Here is a 20993-nt window from a genome sequence, read left to right as displayed (position 1 = left end):
GCCACACGGAGTTTCTCGGCTCTGTGAGTGAGTCGGGCCCTCTCACCTCTGATATTCCCTGTATCTGGAACCCTCTTCTTTTCTTTTGAAATCCTGCTCATATATCAAAACCTAACACCACTGCTGTCTTGTGACACTGTTCCCAGTTCTCCCACGCAGGATGCTCGTGGTTTCTGCTGTTCTCGCACAAAACCCTCATATCTCCATTGTGCCACCTGCCTGCGTTACCGCTACCTAGCAGTGCCTATGTATCTCCCCACCCAGAATGTGAGGTCTGTATACCCCAGAGCTCCGTTCAGCAGTGCTTGACAGGTAGGAGGCCTAGTGCTGTTTGTGGTGCTGACAGCATACATCAAGCCCTAGTGAGCAAAACCAAGAGCAGCCCATAAAAATTTTCACTTATTATGATTTTTCTTTACATCTTCTTGTTTCAGAAAAGGCATGTGCACGGTAATTCTGTGATGTTTATACTTAGCATTTCCTAAGAACAAATACGTAAGTCTGTTCCTTACAGAACACTCTATTTTCCCTTCTATTCAGTGTATTCAGAGATCTTGATGGTTAGAGGAACTTTTGGGGAATTGAACAGACACATTGTTCCCTTGACCAAAACTGACCTGCTTCAAGAGGAGGAACGAGCTAGACAGCAAGGCTGGAAATATGTGATGGGAGGACCTGGAGCATGGCCCAGAGTGCTGTGACGGTTTGGGGAGCTCTCAATCCTAAAATATCACCACAGAATTGTGTTTCTCTGGGATGGTGGAGAAAGGCATCACGTGGAAGTAAAATGACAGCAACGAACATTTATTGGGAGGTATGCACTAGGCTCAGAACCCTGCATAGAATAGTCCAGTTAGTTCCCTTACAACACTATAGGGAATGCCCTATTCTACCATGAAGAAACTGAGGCTCAGAGTCATTGAAACCCAGGTCATCTGGCATCTGAGGCCAGTCTTTCAAACAGCATCTTACTTTACTTAGAATAACAAAATCTACAGATTTTGGTTTTGTTTTGTCTAAAATCCCTGGCTGTGTAAATAACTTTTTTTTTTTTTTTTTTTTTTTTTTTTGGGGTACGCGGGCCTCGCACTGTTGTGGCCTCTCCCGTTGCGGAGCACAGGCTCCGGACACGCAGGCTCAGCGGCCATGGCTCACGGACCCAGCCACTCCGCTGCATGTGGGATCCTCCCGGACCGGGGCACGAACCCGTGTCCCCTGCATCGGCAGGCGGACTCTCAACCACTGCGCCACCAGGGAAGCCCTGTGTAAATAACTTTTAACTTACTTGTGATCTTGAGACTGAATTTAGTGGGTATATGTACGGTGTTTTTATAGAATGGGTGAAGATGATCACCACCTGGTAACAAGTTTCCTTCGTCTCATTCTTACAGATCCTGACATCCTGATGATACCCCGACAGACTCAGAATCACAAAGAAGAGTCTTCTGATCGTCGGTGAGATTTTTTTTTTTTATATACAATGGGGAAATGACACTACTTTACTACAGAGACTAGTGCTTCCTATTTTCCTCACAACACAGTTCTCATATAGACAAAGTTGGTTTTTATTTTTAAGAAACAAAGACCCTGTCCCACTCAGGTAGATCATAGCAGAACCAGGATTGGAACACACATCATCTGCTTCCTATTCCATTGGATGTTCTATTACATAAGAAAAGTAAAAAAGACAGTAGATGAGAGATAATAAGCTAAGGAAGGTAATAAAGTAGACTCCAACCTTTATAAAGAACTTCCTTTTATTTTCCCAAAGCCTTGGGATTACTTAGCAAGGTGTTATGGTGCCATGGAGTTCTCTAGAAATCTGTAATCCCCTATTTAATAATTAAGTACCTAGGTCGGATGTGCAAACTGGTGTGGAAAGTTCTAGCATGTATAAGAAGCAAGATCGATATTAGAACATTTCAGCTCTAGAAGTGAGCTTCTCCTGGTTTATCAGGATGTACATTCTCAGGAGATTCTAAACCACACAACTTAAGTGAAACCATTTACCTGTTGCTCAGAAAAAAATGGATACTATGTGGACCAAAATGCTGAAAAAAGTATTAATCCAAAAGTGTAGACGATAATGCATAAGTGGAATCTGCCTTTGCACTTTGTATACGTTTATAAGAACTCAATGTTTTAGTTAAAACAACCAAAATAGGCAATGATCATTTAGTATTTTTAGAGTGAGAATAATGTGGTAACGCTTCACATGGTAATAAGAGGAACCAGAGGAGATGAAATGCGGAAAATTAGAAATGATCAGGAAAAAAATTCAAAAACACAAATATAAGTAGTCTGTGGCTGAGAAACCTGAGGCTAAAATACAAAATGAAGCTAACTTCTGAGGAACGTACTTATTCTTTATTTGCAGTAAATGTTTCATGACAACAAGACTGTTGCTTCAGTTTGGAAGTCAAAAACATAATGGGATTAGCTAAAGTTGCTTTTTTAAAAAATAATCCCTTCATTTTCTTCCACAAATGTGAGATTTCCTTTCTACATCACATTATGATGTAGAACATTTACTGAACAAATACCAATTTGAGTTTAAATGATATTAGGTTTTGATGATCTACCTATTTTTAGACTAAGGACTATGTGATTTTTTTTTTTTTTTTTTTTTTTTTTTTTTTGCGGTATGCGGGCCTTTCACTGTTGTGGCCTCTCCAGTTGCAGAGCACAGTCAATCCAGACACGCAGGCTCAGCGGCTATGCCTTACGGGCCCAGCCGCTCCGCGGCATGTGGGATCTTCCCGGACCAGGGCACGAACCCGCGTCCCCTGCGTCGGCAGGCGGACTCCCAACCACTGAGCCACCAGGGAAGCCCCTATGTGATTTTCTGAATTCACATTTTCATCATTTTAATGAAAATGAGGTAATATGTTGAAATTGTATTTTCTTAGATTGCATTAAGGTTTATATACTCTGTATTTTTCACAAACACTGTCATATATTTTCCACAAAATCAGATATATTAGAACCATGGCAATATATTAACGTTTTTACTGCTAACAGCATACTGTATTGCCATTTAAAAAAATAAATTTTATTATGTTTCTTGACCTTTAAAAAGTTATCTTACTCTATCACGAACAACAGCAGCATCTGTAATAGAACAGAGCTTGGCTAAATTTACATAGTTTTGTTATTATCCTTGAAGGTTTTTGTTACAACAGTGCCAATTTATGTGGTTTATGTCCGCTTGCACCTGTTCTTAGGACAAAATTTGGAATTTGCTTACCTTCACTGTACATTTCTACTTCTATATAAAATATTGAAGGCTGCCTTGCTATAAAGTTATAAAAATGGTGTCATTTCTGTACAAAAGTCTAGACACTACTTTCCAAGCCAAAATTTTAGTATTTTTGATAACTATATAAAATAGTTCAGTTTAGGTCATTATAGTACCATTCAGTGTATAACTCCCTAAATATACTGAATAGCAGTATTTTTCCTATACTTTTAAAGAGGGAGACTAATTTGGCAATATTTCATAAGGACAAATAGAAATGAAAGATGAAACTTCTGAAGGCTCCCAAAGTGTCTAACGTACTGCTTAAGGAAAACTTAACCACAGAAAATAAATTGGTTCAGTAGATTTTGTCTCTCACAAATACAACAAATTTTTAATAAATTCCAGCTCTGAAGGAAACTTATCAGCCACAAACAGGCCTTTTTGTTTATATAAGAAGAGTCTTTCAGATGGCCAGCAAGGGCATCTAGATATATTGTCTGTTATACAAAGCTCTTATCATCTGCTGATGGGTGACGTTAGACTCTCATTAAAGACAAACTTTTATCATGTTAGACCCAATACATCATTAATAGTTTTTCATAAGGGCTTGAACCACATTCTGACCACATCTTAAGCATTTTATATTACTTTGCATATCATGATTATGTTTCAAGTATCTAATATAACTCATGTTTACCATTAAGACTACTTATCTGCAGTCATCCTTCTTGGGTCAAGACATTCCTGCTGAAACACTTGTTCAAATATTCCTCTGGAAATGACCAAATTCTCAAGCAACAAGTGCAAGTAAATTCTTGCACTAGATTTGTCAGTGTTCATAATTATATCACCGTTTATATTAAATAAATAAATTAATAAATACCTTGATTCCTTTATTAGTGAATGACTTGGTGTAGTTAAGTGTTTTCCAAACCTTAGTCAATAGAAGACTAGTCCTGGGAGATGCATTTTAAATAAGATACCATAGTGAAATTAGTTTAGGAACTAGTGTATGTCCCAGTCCCTCACTGGGGACTCTCAAAGCGTCTTAGAATACTAAAGACTCTTGATAGGTCCTGAAAGTAGAAGGAAACACATTCCAATTTATACATCCAATGTTTTCCACATTTACTTGACTGTGGTGATGGACATTTTCGTCACTATATTCTATATGTACATGAATAATCACTAAGAGACTACTCTCTGCAAATTAAAGATCTATTATCTTACTTTCTACAAAAGAGTGAAATGTTAATCTTATTTTAAGGCACTACAAGAAGTTTTCTAACACTTGAGATTATTTCAGAATGATTTATTTATAGTTTTAAAAGATTTTCAATCATTTACTATATGTATATTTATCTTACAAATTATTTGATATAATAGGGAGATACTAAACTACCCACATTGGTCTCATCTTTATCTGTCACTGAAAAAAATTCAAAGTTTAAAGCTTTTATAGAATATTTTTACTTTATAAAATAACAAATCTTTAAAAATACATTTAAAAAGTCAATATCTATATCACTTCTTGCTGAGGTATACATGCATTAAAGTTCCTATCATGATAGATTTTTATCCAAAGAGCTTCCTTTCTTTAAAGGAAAAATATTCAATTTCTTTATATACAATCGTCTTATAGACAATGGTAATAGTGGCAATAAGACTAGGATATGCTACTTATTGAGGTTTAGTATATTTTAATAGTGATAAAATTATAAATTCCTGAAAAAAATGTCATAGCTGAGATGCTGACATATTTCTATTCAGATTAGTAATACTATTGTTATAATGATGCTAGAAAGATATAAAAATGTCATTTCTAAATTTTAGACCAGTCTACCTTCCAGCTAACTAAGAGAGGAATTGACACCAATTCTGTTTACTCAACCTGACTTTAATAGCAGGTAAAGTTATCCCCACAGTTCTACTGCTGACTCTACAGCAGAAGAAAATTACTGTGAAAATATATTTCATCACCCTGAAAGCTTAATTGAGAGCCAGTCTCTTCTACTACTAAAAACAGTGTGTGTGTGGGGGGGGGGGGGGGGGGGGGGGACAGAAATAACCATCTGATGACATATGTAGCTTTCTTATATTAAATATTTTTTATTATAGTAACATATCTGAGTAATTGAAATAACTTCACCATACAGATATCACATGCTGAAGCATGACAATGCAATACTAATTGCACATTGTGTTGACATTTCAAGCATATTTTCTGTAACAACATTTGCATTCATATACAGGTAGTAAAACACATGGGGATAATTTGCGTCATGATTCATGGTAGCAAATGTATTGCTTTCAAGCTAACCCTCAAACCCAGAATCTTCAGCAAATCTATTAATATTCAATGTAGTAGCATGTACATTAGTTATTGTATGAACCAACCAGCTCAGGACCAAGAACTGTCATTGTTAGCCTTTGAAAGAGAAATATCAGCATTATCTGATTATTTTTGTAAGGTAAGTCTTACTAATTTAGAAAATATTAGTGTACTGAATGATGACTTTACCAATAGTTTTCAAATTAGCAGGTGGGGATAAAATAAAAACTTTACGTAGTTCTTTTTAGGTAATACAGCCCAGTTAATGCAGAATGTTTCACCTGAATAGTCTTCCTTCAATACCCATAACAAGGCAAAAAAGCACCAAAAAAGGGCAAGAATCTCAAAATGTGCAATTAGTTTTAATTTAACAATTTTTGGTCGCAAGACTGTTATTTGTGGCCATTATCTTGGTTCATATGGATCCAGACAATTAATGCTTTTTAGACATTGAAAGTTCAACCTTGTTCTTAAAAATCTCAGCAGAAAAACTGAACTTGATCCAATAACACATCTTATAAGTTTTATTGTTGCTGAAGCAAAAATACACCACCATAAACCAATGTTTAAAAGGCAGGATTTCTCTTTTCTTGAATTTGTCCATGCAAAGGTCAAAACTTCAAATGGAACTTAAGTTTAAAAAAGAAGAAGAAAGAAAAAACAGTGTAAGGAGTAAAATTTTGATCATCAAAATACTTTCAAAATTTTAATTTATTGGTAAGTAGCATTAGTGCAAAATATTTAGATAACTAATTCAGTTCTTGAAAGCTTTATTAAATTTCTCAATTTAAAGAGAAAAGAAATTTTCAAAAACCATCAGGTCACAGGAGCACAACTAATTGTACTTACACTTTTTATTGTTTAACCCTTAGAACCAAGTAAACTAAGACTCAAAATGTAAAACAGCATTACAGAACAGAAAAGGAAAGAATTTATTGTCACTCTTCTCAAGGTATTTGGTATTATATGTTCAAGAATATACGTTTAAGAATGAAGCAATGCTTTATATAGTTTATGCAACTATCAATTTTTTGGTACTTTTGAAAATAAGTAATGTGGAAGTTTAGATTTAAAGAGAAGTTTTAAATGGAATGACTTTGTCATGCTAAAGAAGAAAGCATTTGGATTAATTTATATTAAAATGTGAAATTTAGAGTTAGGTAACAAGATTCTATAATCATATACTTTCCAAATTAAAAAAAGAATTAGAATGAAATCTTTTTCTTGATGTCTAGAAGCCACTATCATCTAGCTGTGTGTAAATATTAGATGAGAAGAAGATCGGGGTTTTTTGCTTGAGTTTGGTTCATTTTAGTTCTGGGGGGAGGAATTAGTAGAAAAATTTTGTGTATTTAGACCTAATTCAGATATATGAAAAAATTTGTATAGATCTTTGCATCTGATAGAGGTTACCATTGGCATTTCCATATTTGATCCTGTTATAATTTCATTTTTACACATGCAACATGAAATAAAATTTGTTGCTAATAATCATAATATGAATCACAAATAGTTCCTTCAACAGAATACATAAAGCAAATGGTAATTATTACAATGCTGGATTATTACAGTGAAAACTAATCTGCAATCTCATACAATGTTCATAGATGATAATTTAACATTAAAAGGTTACTTCTTGTACAATTCTGCAATCATTCCAAACATATACAGTTCTGGAAAGCATTAGTCACAGAATGAGCAGGGATATATTTTTTAATAACAGAATGAAAATATGCTTTCATCATAAGTAAACCAAATTCCCTATCAAAATCTCTTGGTAAGATTGAATAGCTTCTGAGTTTTTCAGATAAAGTTATTTTCTCTCCTAGAAGAGAGAGAGTCAGACCCATACTATCACTTATACTGCTACGTTTTAACTCTATGAATAAAAAATTTATAATAAAAACTAAGGAATATTTTATATCACTAAAATATTTCTATGGCCTCTAAAGACTTCCACGGTTTATTACTGTATCTTCTTTTCTTAGTTTCTCATTAGGGAATAAGCATTAACACAACCGTAGTCCACAGCATACCAGGTAGTATACATAAATAATGAGCACATGGCTTTTATTCAAAACTTCATCATATCAGACTAGATCAGTATAAAGAGGCAAATGTGGGCAATAAAATTCTAGCACTCAAACAATGCCAGACTTAGGTAACTAGAGGAATGAAAATGAAATTTGCTCATCAGTAACTAACTGGGTAGTTTCATACATTTAAATTTACTTTTTTTTGTATTTATTTTTCCCCAGGGGGAGACATGTTAGACATTCTTTTCTCGTTTTAAATAAAAATTTCACTTTTATACAACTAAGAAAAGAACTTCCAAAGTACCCACTCTAGCAAATTAAGTCACCGTTGTGATTTAAGCTAATGCAAGTGAGTGGCCAACAAACTGGGTTGATATCATATATCAGACACTTGAAATTGTGTCTCATTCATGAACAAAATCATGAATTTCAATGAAAAATGACTAAAACTGCTCCATGAAAAGGCCTACTTGATGATCATTCTTATAATAATTGTGTTAATCTCCCAATTTTTGCATTATTTATTCCAAAAAATTCTAAACATATTTAAGAATTCACAAAATGGCGTCATAAACACTCAGAGCTACACTGCAGTTTCCTTCATCCTGACATCCTTATCCTCTTTTCCCACAAAGACAATAACAAACTCTTCTTTGGGATGCAATTAGCAAGGAAAAGTATCCACTGGAATACGGATGATAGGTAGTCATAAAGAATCAAGTAGCCAGCAATAATTTAGGGAAGAACCTATTTTATCCTAATACAGCCTCAGAACATGGCTTTAAAAGCACAATATATCAACTTACAACTTTGGGTTGCCAGTTATCCAGCTTGTGAATTAAAGCAGGCCAGTTTGCCCCTCTCAATTCTCCTTCTGCTTTGGGACCATTTCTCCATTTACTGGAAATAGCTTTCAGGATAGTAAAAGGAGGTAAAACACTCATGAATGTTGCAAATAATTACCATCTGTGAGAGAATAAAACTACTGGGAGAAGTTTAAATAAAATTCTAAAAGGTGAATATTGCAATCTCTAAGGATATCCATGGTACTATTTATATTTGTATAGAAAACTGAAAGCTCACTCATTGTTTTTGAAACTGTAAGCAAAAAAAAAGGAAGTAAACTGCTATGAAACTTACACATAATAACTTTGGACAAGAAGAAAACTTCAAACTCTATTTAGACTTTTTTTTAAATTCTCAAGGGCACATCGATAACTAATAATATTTAGTAATCAGAATCTCCTATTTGCAATAATTTAGCTTATTTTCTATGGTGCAATATGAAACTCTGTATTAGTCTTTGCAATGTAATTTGGTCTCAGCATTGAGAGACTTATAAAATAAGTGTGACACTTCTGTAACACTGAAATAAGTTTAAAAAACCAGCTCTTTGAACAGAAGAAATTGTATTTGACCATATGTACTCATCAGAGATATACTTTCCCCAAAAAAGTGAGTGGTAACAGCGGTAAGAGATACCAAAATCATACGGAACGATTTTGTCATTACCACCATTTTCTGTTCCCTTTATGTGACTCCCAATAAAAAGTAAAAATACAAGCTAGTAAGTTTTGTTTATTTTTAACCCACTGGATTGTCTTCCATTTTAGATCATAGTATGACCTTACTAGATCCTTACTGAAAATTTACATTATCACTTTCACAAGTAGCTAAATTTCCACACTGAGGGATAAAAATCTTGGAGAATCTGGTTGGGATTTTTATAGTACTTTACAGTGTGCTATAGTAATGACAAACCTGTTTCATACTTAATCCTATCATCAAGCAACACCAGGCTTCTAATTTTTGTTTTCATTTTAAATAGCCACTATATATGAGAATTAATAAGGTAATTTACTATTAATGCTTTTTCAAGTCAAAAGACATATTACCTAGAAAATAATTTAACACTGTAATGGGATCTTCAAGATCAATTCTGTTTTATATACTCTGCAGCAAAAATAACATTTCTAGTAGGAAGGTATTAATTATAAACCTAGCAAATTCTAGACATTCACATATTTGTGTAAACAATTTTAACATGGTTTATTACATTTCCAGAAAGGTTAAATCTTATATCCAGTTTCCTGCTAATTCTTCCTTCATATATTATAATAAATATATATGTTATTTGAGTGCATGTGTGTATATAGTTTCACACACATATATGTCATATATACATAAAACAGCACTTAATGGTCACTGTCTTTGCAATGTTAAGTTGGGAAAAATATGAATTGCTATTGTGCATAACCCATGGCGATCTTCCCTCTGTTTCACAAGTGGCCATACCGGGATGTAAACAAAACATTGGAGCGAGCCATTCCAGGTGAACTGTATTTCAAGTTGTAGGTTGGTGTTCTCATGAAGAATTGTGTACTTCCTGGTAGTAAATACCTAAAAATGATAGTTAAAAAATTAGACTTTACAAACTAATATTAACATCTCTCACTAAAATATTATGTGGTTAATAATTTGTACATCTTACATGAGAAATGATACTATAACAATGCAACCCACATAAAAAGATTTCCTCTCCTGAGTTGAGGAGGGGAGGCAGGGAGAGGGTCATAAAGCCTCACCCAAAGAGTTGAATATAGATGTAACATGTGATCTTAGTGTCCCGAGACATCCCATAAACAGCCATGAACTCATATGCTAGGAGACTGTTTATATGACTCATGTTAATTTGGAATTCATCATTCACCTCTGTAAATGTGTGTAACCAGTCAAATATTTCTTAAAAACATGTGACATGAGAATTTGGCTAACCAATTAAAATAATGTTTCAAGGATGTTGAAACCATTGATTATTATTTAATAAATATATCATTGATGTGTTATGACTATAGGTAATCTAAAAGAAAAAGTTAAAGATTAACATTCATAACTAGATTGTAAATTTTATATTCTTGGACTACTGGGTGCTTGTGATTACAGAAAACCAAAAACAATCATAATTACAGGTTGCATGCAACCGTTTCAGCCAAATATATTTCAGAATACATAAATTTTCCAGATTTTAGGACACTATAGTATATATATTATATATAATGTAACATCATTAGGGTCTTGGGGCAGCATCCTGTAAACAAATCATTAATATTTCTGTAGTGAAACAGAGAAATATTCACAATAAATTGGATATAGACTATAAACAACTTCGTGTCAATTCAGATGGGCCAATAAATGGGTTACTTTTATTTTACTTTTATTCGTTTGAGTTTTCAGAGCTTTGGGATTCAGTAATTACAAGTAGGAGTGTGTGCCTATATAATCTGTTTTCTCTGGAAAACCTCTGATTAGCATTAGGCCAGTCCAATCTATATATCGAGAGAGAAATGATCAAGGAAATCCACATGAGCAAATGCAAATAAGCATCACTATGAAAAGCGTTAAATCCTGGTAATGATGAGAAGGACATGCTAGAAAGTCAGGACAAAGATATCTATAAAAAATTCCAAGAGCAGAAGTAGCAACAGAAGGAGATTTATAATTAGTCTTGAAAAAAGAAATGAAGGTAGAGCATCAAATCACTTATTTTCTTCACTTGACTTTAGCATCTTCCAGCCACAGTATCATACTTCCAAAGACACATGAAGAAATTGAAGGCCAAGGAGTAGCTACCTATTCTATATGAAATAATGTTGGTAACTACTAACCTCTGTGTCAATGGGAAATTACATTTATAGTTGTGTTATATGAATTTTGTAGAAGAATATGAATTCACTATGATCAAACTGCATATAGCATTCAGATTAAGATGGCAGAATTCTCCATAATATTCATAAATATCATTTGATCATGAATTATCTGATAATATCCCCTTAATCTATTACTTAATATCACAAACTATAAATAATTGCTCAAATCATTAAGTTAATAGAGCAGTTAAATAATATACAACAATATAAATTAAATCAAAATTGCACAATGGGTGATGAATAATGAAACAATTGATTTCTCACATCACAGATTATATAAATTATTTTCTTAATACCACTTGGGTAATTTATATGGATTAATTATTATGTCAAGAGCTAGTGGAGTCATGATGATTGATCTGATATCTTCTGCCAGGAAAAGGCTACCCTTCCTATCTAGGGCAAAGGTGCAAAAGAAACTAAAGTGTTTGATCAAAAACCACTATTCCATATTAGTTGAGAGTTATTCTATCTTCTACTGAAAATACATTCTGATTTCATTGATAATTATTATAGTAAACAGTAACTTTTGCTGACTTTCTTTTGAAGAATTTCCAAGCAGTAGTTACTACTGACATTACGATAACATTCACACAGCCTTCTGAGCTAAAGATCTCCATTTTCACAGATGAAAAAATAAAAGTACAAAGTCCAGGGTTAGAGCTAACTTACACTATTTTCTTTAACACTATTTTGTATTTTAAAAGTGTTTTTGTGTGCCAGGGCCATTATAATTGATTTAAAAATATTAGTTATTTCTAATGATTCTCTATGATACGTATTATTATCAGCTCCATTTTAAAGATGAAAACACCAGAGTGCACAGGAGTTAAATGCCTTGCCCACAGGCACGTAGCTAGTAAGTGGCAGAGCCAGGATTCAAATCCATTTGGTCTCACTCCAGAACCAGTGCTCCCAGCAACTATACTATACTGTCATTTCTGTGTGAATCCCAATTTTAAAACTAAAGGATATAATGATTATACTCATTTTTTTCAGAAATATAAAGTATAAAAAACCTAAAAAGTAGAAAAATATTATATATCTGCAAACCTAAACTTTTTAATAGAAGCAGAAAAGGCTAAAATAAAACTTTTTTAAAGACTTAGAAAGGAAAAGAAATCCACTGTGAACTAGAAAAAGCATATAAAATCACATTGGAAGAAACATTTTGCTTCCCTAAAGCAAGTGCTGTGGGATATTTTAAAGCATTACAGGGAAACACAATGGATTATTTGCCTTAATATCTCCATTAGTATCTCTTGGGAGATCCCACACTAGCTGAACATCAAAGATTATTTTTGAAATGTTCTTTGCAATGAAGTTAAATAATACAATTTGATTTTTTTAGCAGGAAGAATCTCTAGAAAGTGGTTCTATAGACTGTATCTAAAGAGTTTGTGCTAAAGCACCAAAAAATGTGAAGTTTCCAGCTTTATTTTTATTGTAGCTTATTCTCGAAGTACAAAACTAGCTAAGTTGTAGCTAACTCATCCCAAGGAGAAACACCTTAGACTTACACATTTTTGTTACATTTATTCCTAAGAATTACTCTTTGATGCTATTGAAAAATGATATTGTATCTAAAATGTCATATATTCTAGCTGTTTGTTATTAATATAGAAAAAATACAATTGATTTTATCCCAACTTTGATTTCATCAAAATTGTTAAATTTACTTAATAATTTATCTGTAGATTTACTTAGATTCTGTGAACACAATCATATCCATTAGTAATGAGTTTTAGTTCTTTCTCTCAAATCCAATGCCTTTTACTTCTTTGGCATGCTTCCTTGAATGAGCTAGGTCCAACACAATGGTAAATAGAAGCGGTAATAACAGTCAATCTTGTCTTGTTTCTCACCTCAGAAGGAAAGCCTTCAACATTTCACCATTAAGTATATGATTGTAGGGTTTTTGTACTTATCCTTTATTAGATTAAGGAATTTCCCTTTGGTTTCTAACTTGCTAAGCATTTTTTAAGCATGAATGTAATATACTGAATTCTAACAAGTGACTTACCCTTTTTTTTTTTTTTTTTTTTTTTTTTTCGGTACGCGGGCCTCTCACTGTTGTGGCCTCTCCCGTTGCGGAGCACAGGCTCCAGACGCGCAGGCTCAGCGTCCATGGCTCACGGGCCCAGCCGCTCCACGGCATGTGGGATCTTCCCGGACCGGGGCACGAACCAGTGTCCCCTGTATCGGCAGGCGGACTCTCAACCACTGTGCCACCAGGGAAGCCCATCCATATATTTTTAAATGATTTTTTATTCTACTAAAATTACATTGATCACTTTTTAATGTTATTGTACAATTAAGCTGATGCAATAAACAAAAGTTAGTCAAGATACATTATCCTATTTAAGGTTTCTGGGTTTGTTTTGCTAATATTTTATGTAAGATTTTTCCATCTATGTACAGGAGTGAGATTAGACTGTCAATGTCCTGGTCAGGTATCAAAGGTATGGTAGCCTCATAAAACAAGTTAGAGAACATTCCTTCCTTTTCTCTCTTCTCTGGGTGGGTTTAATTAGATAGAATTAGATAGTAATTTTCTCTTCTCTGGGTGGGTAGAATTAGATAGTAAAGACCTATGAATCTGGACTCATCTTTGTGGGAGGGTTTTTAATTACTGATTCAATTTTTTCAATAATTAAGAGTATATCTTCTTCTCACTTTTGGTAATATGTGTTTTTCAAGGAATTTGTTAACAATCTAAATTACTGAATTTATCAGCATGAAATTATTCATATTTCTTATAAAATTTTCAATATTTGTAATATCTGCAGTAACATCTCTATTTCTATTCTTGACGTTAACTACTTTTGTCTTTTACATTTTGATCAGTCTCACCAGTTGTTTATCAATTTTATTAGCCTTTTAAAAAACCCACTTTTGCCATTTTGATCTTCTTTATTCCATTTGCATCATTATATTAATTTCTGCTCTCATTTTTATTATTTCCTTTTTCTGTATTCTTTGGGTTTAGTTTAATATCATTCTGTCATCATTCAGGACGGTTGCTTAGATCATTTAATTTTTGCCTTACTCCTCCCTAATATGTTCATTTAAGCCTATAAGTATTCCTATAAGAATGATTTATGTACATACTCTGTTTTTATTTGTAATATTTTTGTTATCATTCAGTTAAAAATATTTTCTTACATTCATTATGATTTCTTCTTTGATTCATGGGTTATTTAAAGTATATTTTTTATCTTTCCAAAGTATGGATTTTCTGGATATTTTGTTATTTTTAATAGCATGTGATGAGAAACAATACTCTGTGTGATTTCAATTTTTCGAACTATGTTTTATTATTCCACTATATAGTTGATATTTATAAAAGATTCAGATATGCTTGGTGTATTGTATTCTGAGGTCACTGAATTCACTATTATATGACAGTTAAATTTGTTAATCATATTGTTAAAATGTTCTTTGTCTCTAATTTTTTGAGAAGTATATATTAAAATCTCCCTTGATGGTTGTAGATTTGTCTATTTTTCCCTGTAATTCTGTCAACTTTTGCTTTGCAAAACATCTGGGACATTGTCACTTGAAGGAATCTATGGTGTTTATCAAGGCCCCAATCTTTGACAGGCCCTGAACTCCTACTTTTTCCCTTAGGCCCATGAGTCTGTCAAAAGCATTATTCAGTACTAACAAGTACTCACTAACAAGTACCTGGTTTTAACTCTCTGATGTCTTCAAGCAAATGTTTTGGTATTTTGTCCAGCTTTTCTTGTTGTCATCAGAGGGAGGATTTGTCCAAATACCCAGTGCTTGCTCTATTACCAAAGGCAGAAGCCCTAACTCAGTGGTTTTTAAAAAATGTTTTTAGCCACGTAAATGAGCTTATATGGAAGCTCAGTACATGAAAGATAGAAATACAGAGATGCTGAGACTGAAAATTGTCTCTGAGAGTACTACAACTTACACATACTAAAAGTCACATATTCGTCTTTAATTCTAAATGGAACTAACGACTGTCTTGAGAAGTGCTAAAATGTACTTCCTGTTTATTCGTGTATCTTTGCAGCTTAAAAACAATATTTTCATACTTTTGGAAAACTACCTATTTTAACTGGACAATATTTATAAAAATCCAGTTTTTAAATGGAACTTAAAATCCACCTCCCATAGATCTTTTTGGTGATGAAGGGAATAGTAGAGGCATACTGAACAATAAAAATTAAACTAAAGGCATCTTCTCAACTATATTAGGATAAAGGACAAATGTTGAAATATCCCTACTGGGGGAAAAATTAAATTTATTACTCTTTTGTATGCTCTTACTTGGCTTTTGAAAGCAAAAGTATATAAGTTAAATAATACCATCTCCATGTAGGTTATTTCTGTCACCTCCGGGTTTGTAATTGCTGTCCTTGTTCAGTCCTTTAAAGGTAAAGATTGTTCAAATTAAAAGAATCTTATAGATAATAGCATGTATGAAGTTTTAGTCTTTAGCTTTTTCTCTAACCATATAGACAAAAAGAGACTTTCAATTTCAAACTGCATTGTGGCATTACTTTATATAAAACTCACAGGGTCTAGGAAATGTAAACCAGTACCTGGAATTACCCCAATTGGTACCAATGCCTGAGAGTGATCCTCTTGAGTCAGTTGCATATTTGTAAACCACTAGCAGGCACTGTTTACAAAGCTCGACCAGGCGCTGGCAACATTGGAGCTGCAAAGGAGTCACCACCTCCCGGCTTTTACTGAAAATACTCTCCCAAGAGGATCTGTTGGCATGGAAACAGACATGACCTCATGTGGCTGTTAAAAATGGCAACCAACTATATCACTTACCTAGCAACAAACCCATTAAAAAAACGTAGAAATGGCCTCACACATTTGAAGTGACTACAGATGGTTGAGAGGTATAAAGTAAATATACAAATTTGGAAATTAATCTTTACATGAAAAAAAACACAACATAGAATTCATATCTTTAAAGACTTCACTGCTGCTAGCTCTAAGTAACAGGATGGTTTCCCAACACCTCCTAAAAATTGAGTTACTCTACATTAAAGTAACTGTAAAATATTGAGCTAATTTCTCACAAGTTAGGTATTCTAAGAATTTACATTTTCTAGGAAGCTACATTTAATTTTATATTAATAATGATCCCACAAATTAAAAAGTTGCTGCAACTTAATTTGTGATCTCTTAATTGTTATCTCTCAGATTCTCTCTGAGAATTTTGGTTAATCCTTTGCTTATGACCACCCCTTTCAAAACACTTTCATATGTAATTATGTCCATGATATTCCTAGAGCACAGGTTCTATACTGTAGATGTAATGTAATCTCCACAAGTCCTGCCCTACTGCAGTTCCAAAGGTAGTGTCTTCCCTCCTTCAGTGCACTCAGCTTAGTGCACAGCAGGCAGTAGTACATACTGTCTTGGTAAATTTAAATGTGTGCATGCATGCATGCGTGCGTGCGTGTGTGTGTGTACACATATATATGTATTCACAATTCCTAAGCTGATTGTCATGGCCCAAATCAGGAAACATCTTATCACCCTACCACCATCGAGAAAGGGAGAGAGAGACAGAGAGAGAGAGAGGGACTGACTTATTTCCTTAGTGTAACTGAAACTCCTTTCAAGCCTCAAGGGGAAGGTTTGCTTTAAGACTTGGTAATGGTTCAAGTCTCATTTTACATAAACCAATTCGCTTAACCCGCAGAGAGAGAAAAGACTAGAAAGAAAAAAATATTAAGGAAAATATTTTTCTGAAGAAATGTACTTCCCAGTGGGAAATTCAGAGATTCCATTTTCAATCTCCTGTGGATATTTGATATCTTTGGAATTTTTAAAAAATGCTTTAGAAACTCAGAAAGGTATTTTTTAGTAGAAAGGCTACTGTTTATTTTTTCAGGAGAAAAGACAGCATGTCATCAGTGAATGACAGATTTTCTTAAAGGGAATAAGATTCAAATAAGTAGATTGAAAGGAATAAATTTTCCTCCATTTTCTAAGATGTTCAGGGCTAAATATAATACTGTTTTTATTATTTAAAAAGGATTAAAAGTTACTTTCATTCAAGAAATAGTAATATGTTAGTTAAATTAACTCTAAAAATTTAAATTATTACTAAATATAAGAAAAACTAGATATGATATGCATATTTGTGTGTATATAGATATATATCCAATTTACTTGATGTAATCAAGAAAAACAGGAGAACACCAATTAATAAGGGAATATGTTTATAACTGATAAGTCTTGATCTAGCAAGGCTTACATGCCTGGGCCCAGAGAAATCAAAATTTCATACAAACGTAAATACACGAAGAAAACATTCTGACTGTCTGACTCTCAGCTTAGCACTTTTACTTTCTCTCCCCTGGGATTCTGGGTATTTCTGTAAAAGCCTACCTCCATCACCACCCTCCCCCCTGAATTTGAATATATTTATATTTTGATACTTTGGAGACATCTGATTAGATTCACTATCAGGTTCCTCACATCACGGTAATTTTTCTTTTGCTGACTTGGAGTACAGACGTAAGAAAAGAACACATAAAATGGAGGAAAGGCAAAGGACCTTCTTCAAATAGCACCTTAATTTGATGTAACACTCTGAGTAATATGTGAGTTATAATATAAGCAGCTTTGGCTTCTCATTCTCTCATTGTTCCTTAAATATTTAAAATAAACATACGAATCAAGGTTCTCTACCTAATTTTGGTGTGTATGTTCACCATCACTGACCAAAGACCACATTCTACTCTATTAATCCATATTTAAGTGTCAACACTCCAGAATCACTCATAAAGAAAAAAGAAAATGACCAGGACTTGCTTTGTTTGGTACTAGGCTAATGGCACCCCCTCTGCACAAAAGAAACCTATTCTTCAACCTGAATGTTTTTGAACCGTGTCCCCTCCCTCCTACCCACTACCTGGCACAGCTGAGTAATATGAAATGCCTCTAGAACACGACAGTGTTCTCAATTTTCAATACTAACACACAAAATTTTAAGAAGGTGAAAGGATGGAGAAATAATTTAAAATATCAGTGCCTTTATCAAAGAACCCAGGGTCTTATCTGCCTGCTTTCTAAATCTAAATTCCAAGGAAATGGGAGGGCCAAAATCTATGAATTCAAAAAGAAAAATTAAATGGTTAAAAAGTTCTCTCCAGAACTCCCTAATCCTCAGAGAAATATGAAAAGAAATGACTTCAAATGACATTTTTAATAATATAACAATAAGATACAGAATACTGAATAACCTCCCGGTAACAAAGGGGAATGATTAATGAAATCCAGAGACTTGAAAAGCCTCATATTATCCAGTAATCCAATAATCTTTACCAGCTTTTTCATCAAAATATTTAATAAAGCAGCTATCTAAAAAGTGAAACATTCATTTCTTTCTCCTCTGGTAGAAGCCCAAATGAATGACTGAGTAGCCCAAAGAAGAAAGGAAAGTTAAAAAAAAAAAAAAAAAAAAAAAAAAAAATCTGGACTACACCAACCGGACAATCAGCAACAGAAAGATTAATGAGCTGAAAAGTATGAACAACGCAACATCCAGTTGAAAGTGATATAAGAACAGAAAGATTCACATCATTTTAAGTAGTCTATATGATACGCATACATTTTCAGGTAGGCATATAATTCAGCCTAGAAGCAGACTGCTGCCTTAGAATATTCCTTACAATTTCTTCTTTCCCTGAGATTGTAAAAGAAAAGCTTTTCTACGACAAACTTCCATAGGAAAATGTCTTTGGCTAAAGGGTCTAAACTAGATTCTTTTCTTTGGGGTTTACATATCAGGAGTTTGAGTGGAAAGAGGGCTTTTCCAAATAATACATTCCTTCTCCCATAGTCCCCCTGCCTCCTCCTCTTTGCTTTACCTGGCAGATTCCTCTTCTTCCTCATCCTGCAAGTCTAAGCTGAAATATTGCTTCCCTTGGCCACCCTTCCTGAGCTCTGTGGCCTGAGTTTGAGTCCCATAGCACCTAGGCTTCCCCTAGCTCAGTAAAACATGGTGGATAATTTTATGCATGAAAATTCCAAGAGCTGTTCCCCTGGAGAGGACACATTCAGAACGTGGAGCATCATTCTGAATAGCACTCCCAGGAGGCTGCATGTGATAAAAAACGGTCACTGAGCATGGGCTTCAGCAGCCTGGAAGAGCAAGAGAGGGGGATGAGGGTGTTTTCTCTTTGATGCATCAGCCAAACCCCTGGGCCAATTCTAGGAAAACCTATGACAAACATCTACAATATTCTTTGAAGTTTCTGGACGTGGACAGGGAATGGTTTATTCATTTTGTTTTATTATTGAGATGTTGACAGGCAGAGGCAGGAATCAAGGTGGCCCAGAGTTATTTGGAATATTTTTTCTAAGAGTTTTACACCTAACTGTGAAAGACAGCTACACCTTTTATTAAAATCATTCCTTTAGAAATGAGCTAAGAGTAGATTTTTACCTAGACCGCTAGGCTGTTAGATCAAAGGTCAAAGGAGTATACATTGACTAGATACGATTCAAAGAATAAGCAGAACTAGTCTGGGTCCAAAGTGACAATCAAACACACACAACACTATGTGACTTCACTAAGTTGAAGAAGCCTAGGAATGCCATTTGTAAAGGTACAAAAAAAAAAAAAAATCAGATGTAAAACTCATCTCTACAAGCCTCCAAGTTTTTAAAGAAATGGATGGAGAGTGGAGGTCAAATAGGACTCAAAGTTACTCCTGCTCCAGCCGCTCCAGTGCAGTGGGCTGGGGATTGGGCTAATGCTATGGGCTTGCAGTATAGCAAGCTTGGCAACCATGGGCAATGCTGCTTTGAGAGGACTGAATAAAGCATAGAGTTAAGAGCTTGGGCTCTTGACTCAGACAACCTGGGTTTAAATCCAGGCTCACTATGAGAACTTGGGCAAGTTATATACTTTATGCTTCCATTTCCTTATCTATACAATGAAAATAATAATAATAGTTTACTCAAAATATTGTAGTGGTAATTATAAAAATGTTTACTATGAAAAACAGTATCAGGCACTTAGTAATCTTTCAATAAATGTTATTTACATTCTTTATGATTACTAGTAGTAATAGATACCACCAGAGACATCTGGGGGGGAGTAGTGTGCTAGGTACAAGAGAAAAGGATTCTGAATGGAGTCAGAGTAAATTACCAAAATAGTGTCATCAGCACCAATTTCAGTAGCAGACTATCTCAGTGCCTTCCATTTGTGAAGAGTAGCTGAAATCCATGTTCAACATTCCAACCAATGGATCAACAAACAGAAAAAAATTCTAATTATGACTTTAGATTAATTGAACTTCTACAGACAGCCATCAACTAAGGGCCATGGAGTACAGTTCAAATGTTTCACTTAAGTCTCTGTAGAAATAATTTATGGCCAAGATTATTCTCAGATTTCATCACAACCCAGAGCACCTTGTGAATTCTCCCTGTTGGTGAATGGTAGCTGAGGAAAATTATGGTGGTGAGAATAAGTCTGCAAATGGTATAAATGATTCAGTACTAGATGACTAGAATATTTAAATGGAAGACATTCAGAGATCATGTCAGACTAGAATAGTCTGTTAAGGTTTTACCAAAAAAAGGGCATGGTCTGGGTCTTTACATAGGATTTAAATAACGCAGGGGGGACTGGAGAAATGGGGTTGTAGAAGGCAGCCCAA

The 20993-nt window shown here is 34.1% G+C and overlaps 1 protein-coding gene across 1 annotated transcript in view; it reads right to left on the bottom strand.

Annotated features, from left to right (window-relative positions):
- Window positions 1-5326: 5326 nt before the first annotated feature.
- TTLL7 (tubulin tyrosine ligase like 7) overlaps window positions 5327-20993 on the bottom strand; it is a 155084-nt gene continuing 139417 nt past the window's right edge. Inside the window, exons 20-21 of the mRNA XM_033864301.2 lie at window positions 15891-16064; window positions 5327-10009 (exon numbers count right to left, since the gene is read on the bottom strand). Of these exons, the coding sequence (XP_033720192.1) occupies window positions 9889-10009; window positions 15891-16064 (295 nt within the window). The 3' untranslated portion in view covers window positions 5327-9888. The remainder of the gene's footprint in view (window positions 10010-15890; window positions 16065-20993) is intronic.

Source organism: Tursiops truncatus, chromosome 1 (genome assembly GCF_011762595.2).
Source record: "Tursiops truncatus isolate mTurTru1 chromosome 1, mTurTru1.mat.Y, whole genome shotgun sequence".
Taxonomy (NCBI): Eukaryota; Metazoa; Chordata; class Mammalia; order Artiodactyla; family Delphinidae; genus Tursiops; species Tursiops truncatus.
The sequence above is the reverse complement of the archived record's forward strand: the minus strand, read 5'-3'. Positions and strand labels throughout refer to the sequence as shown.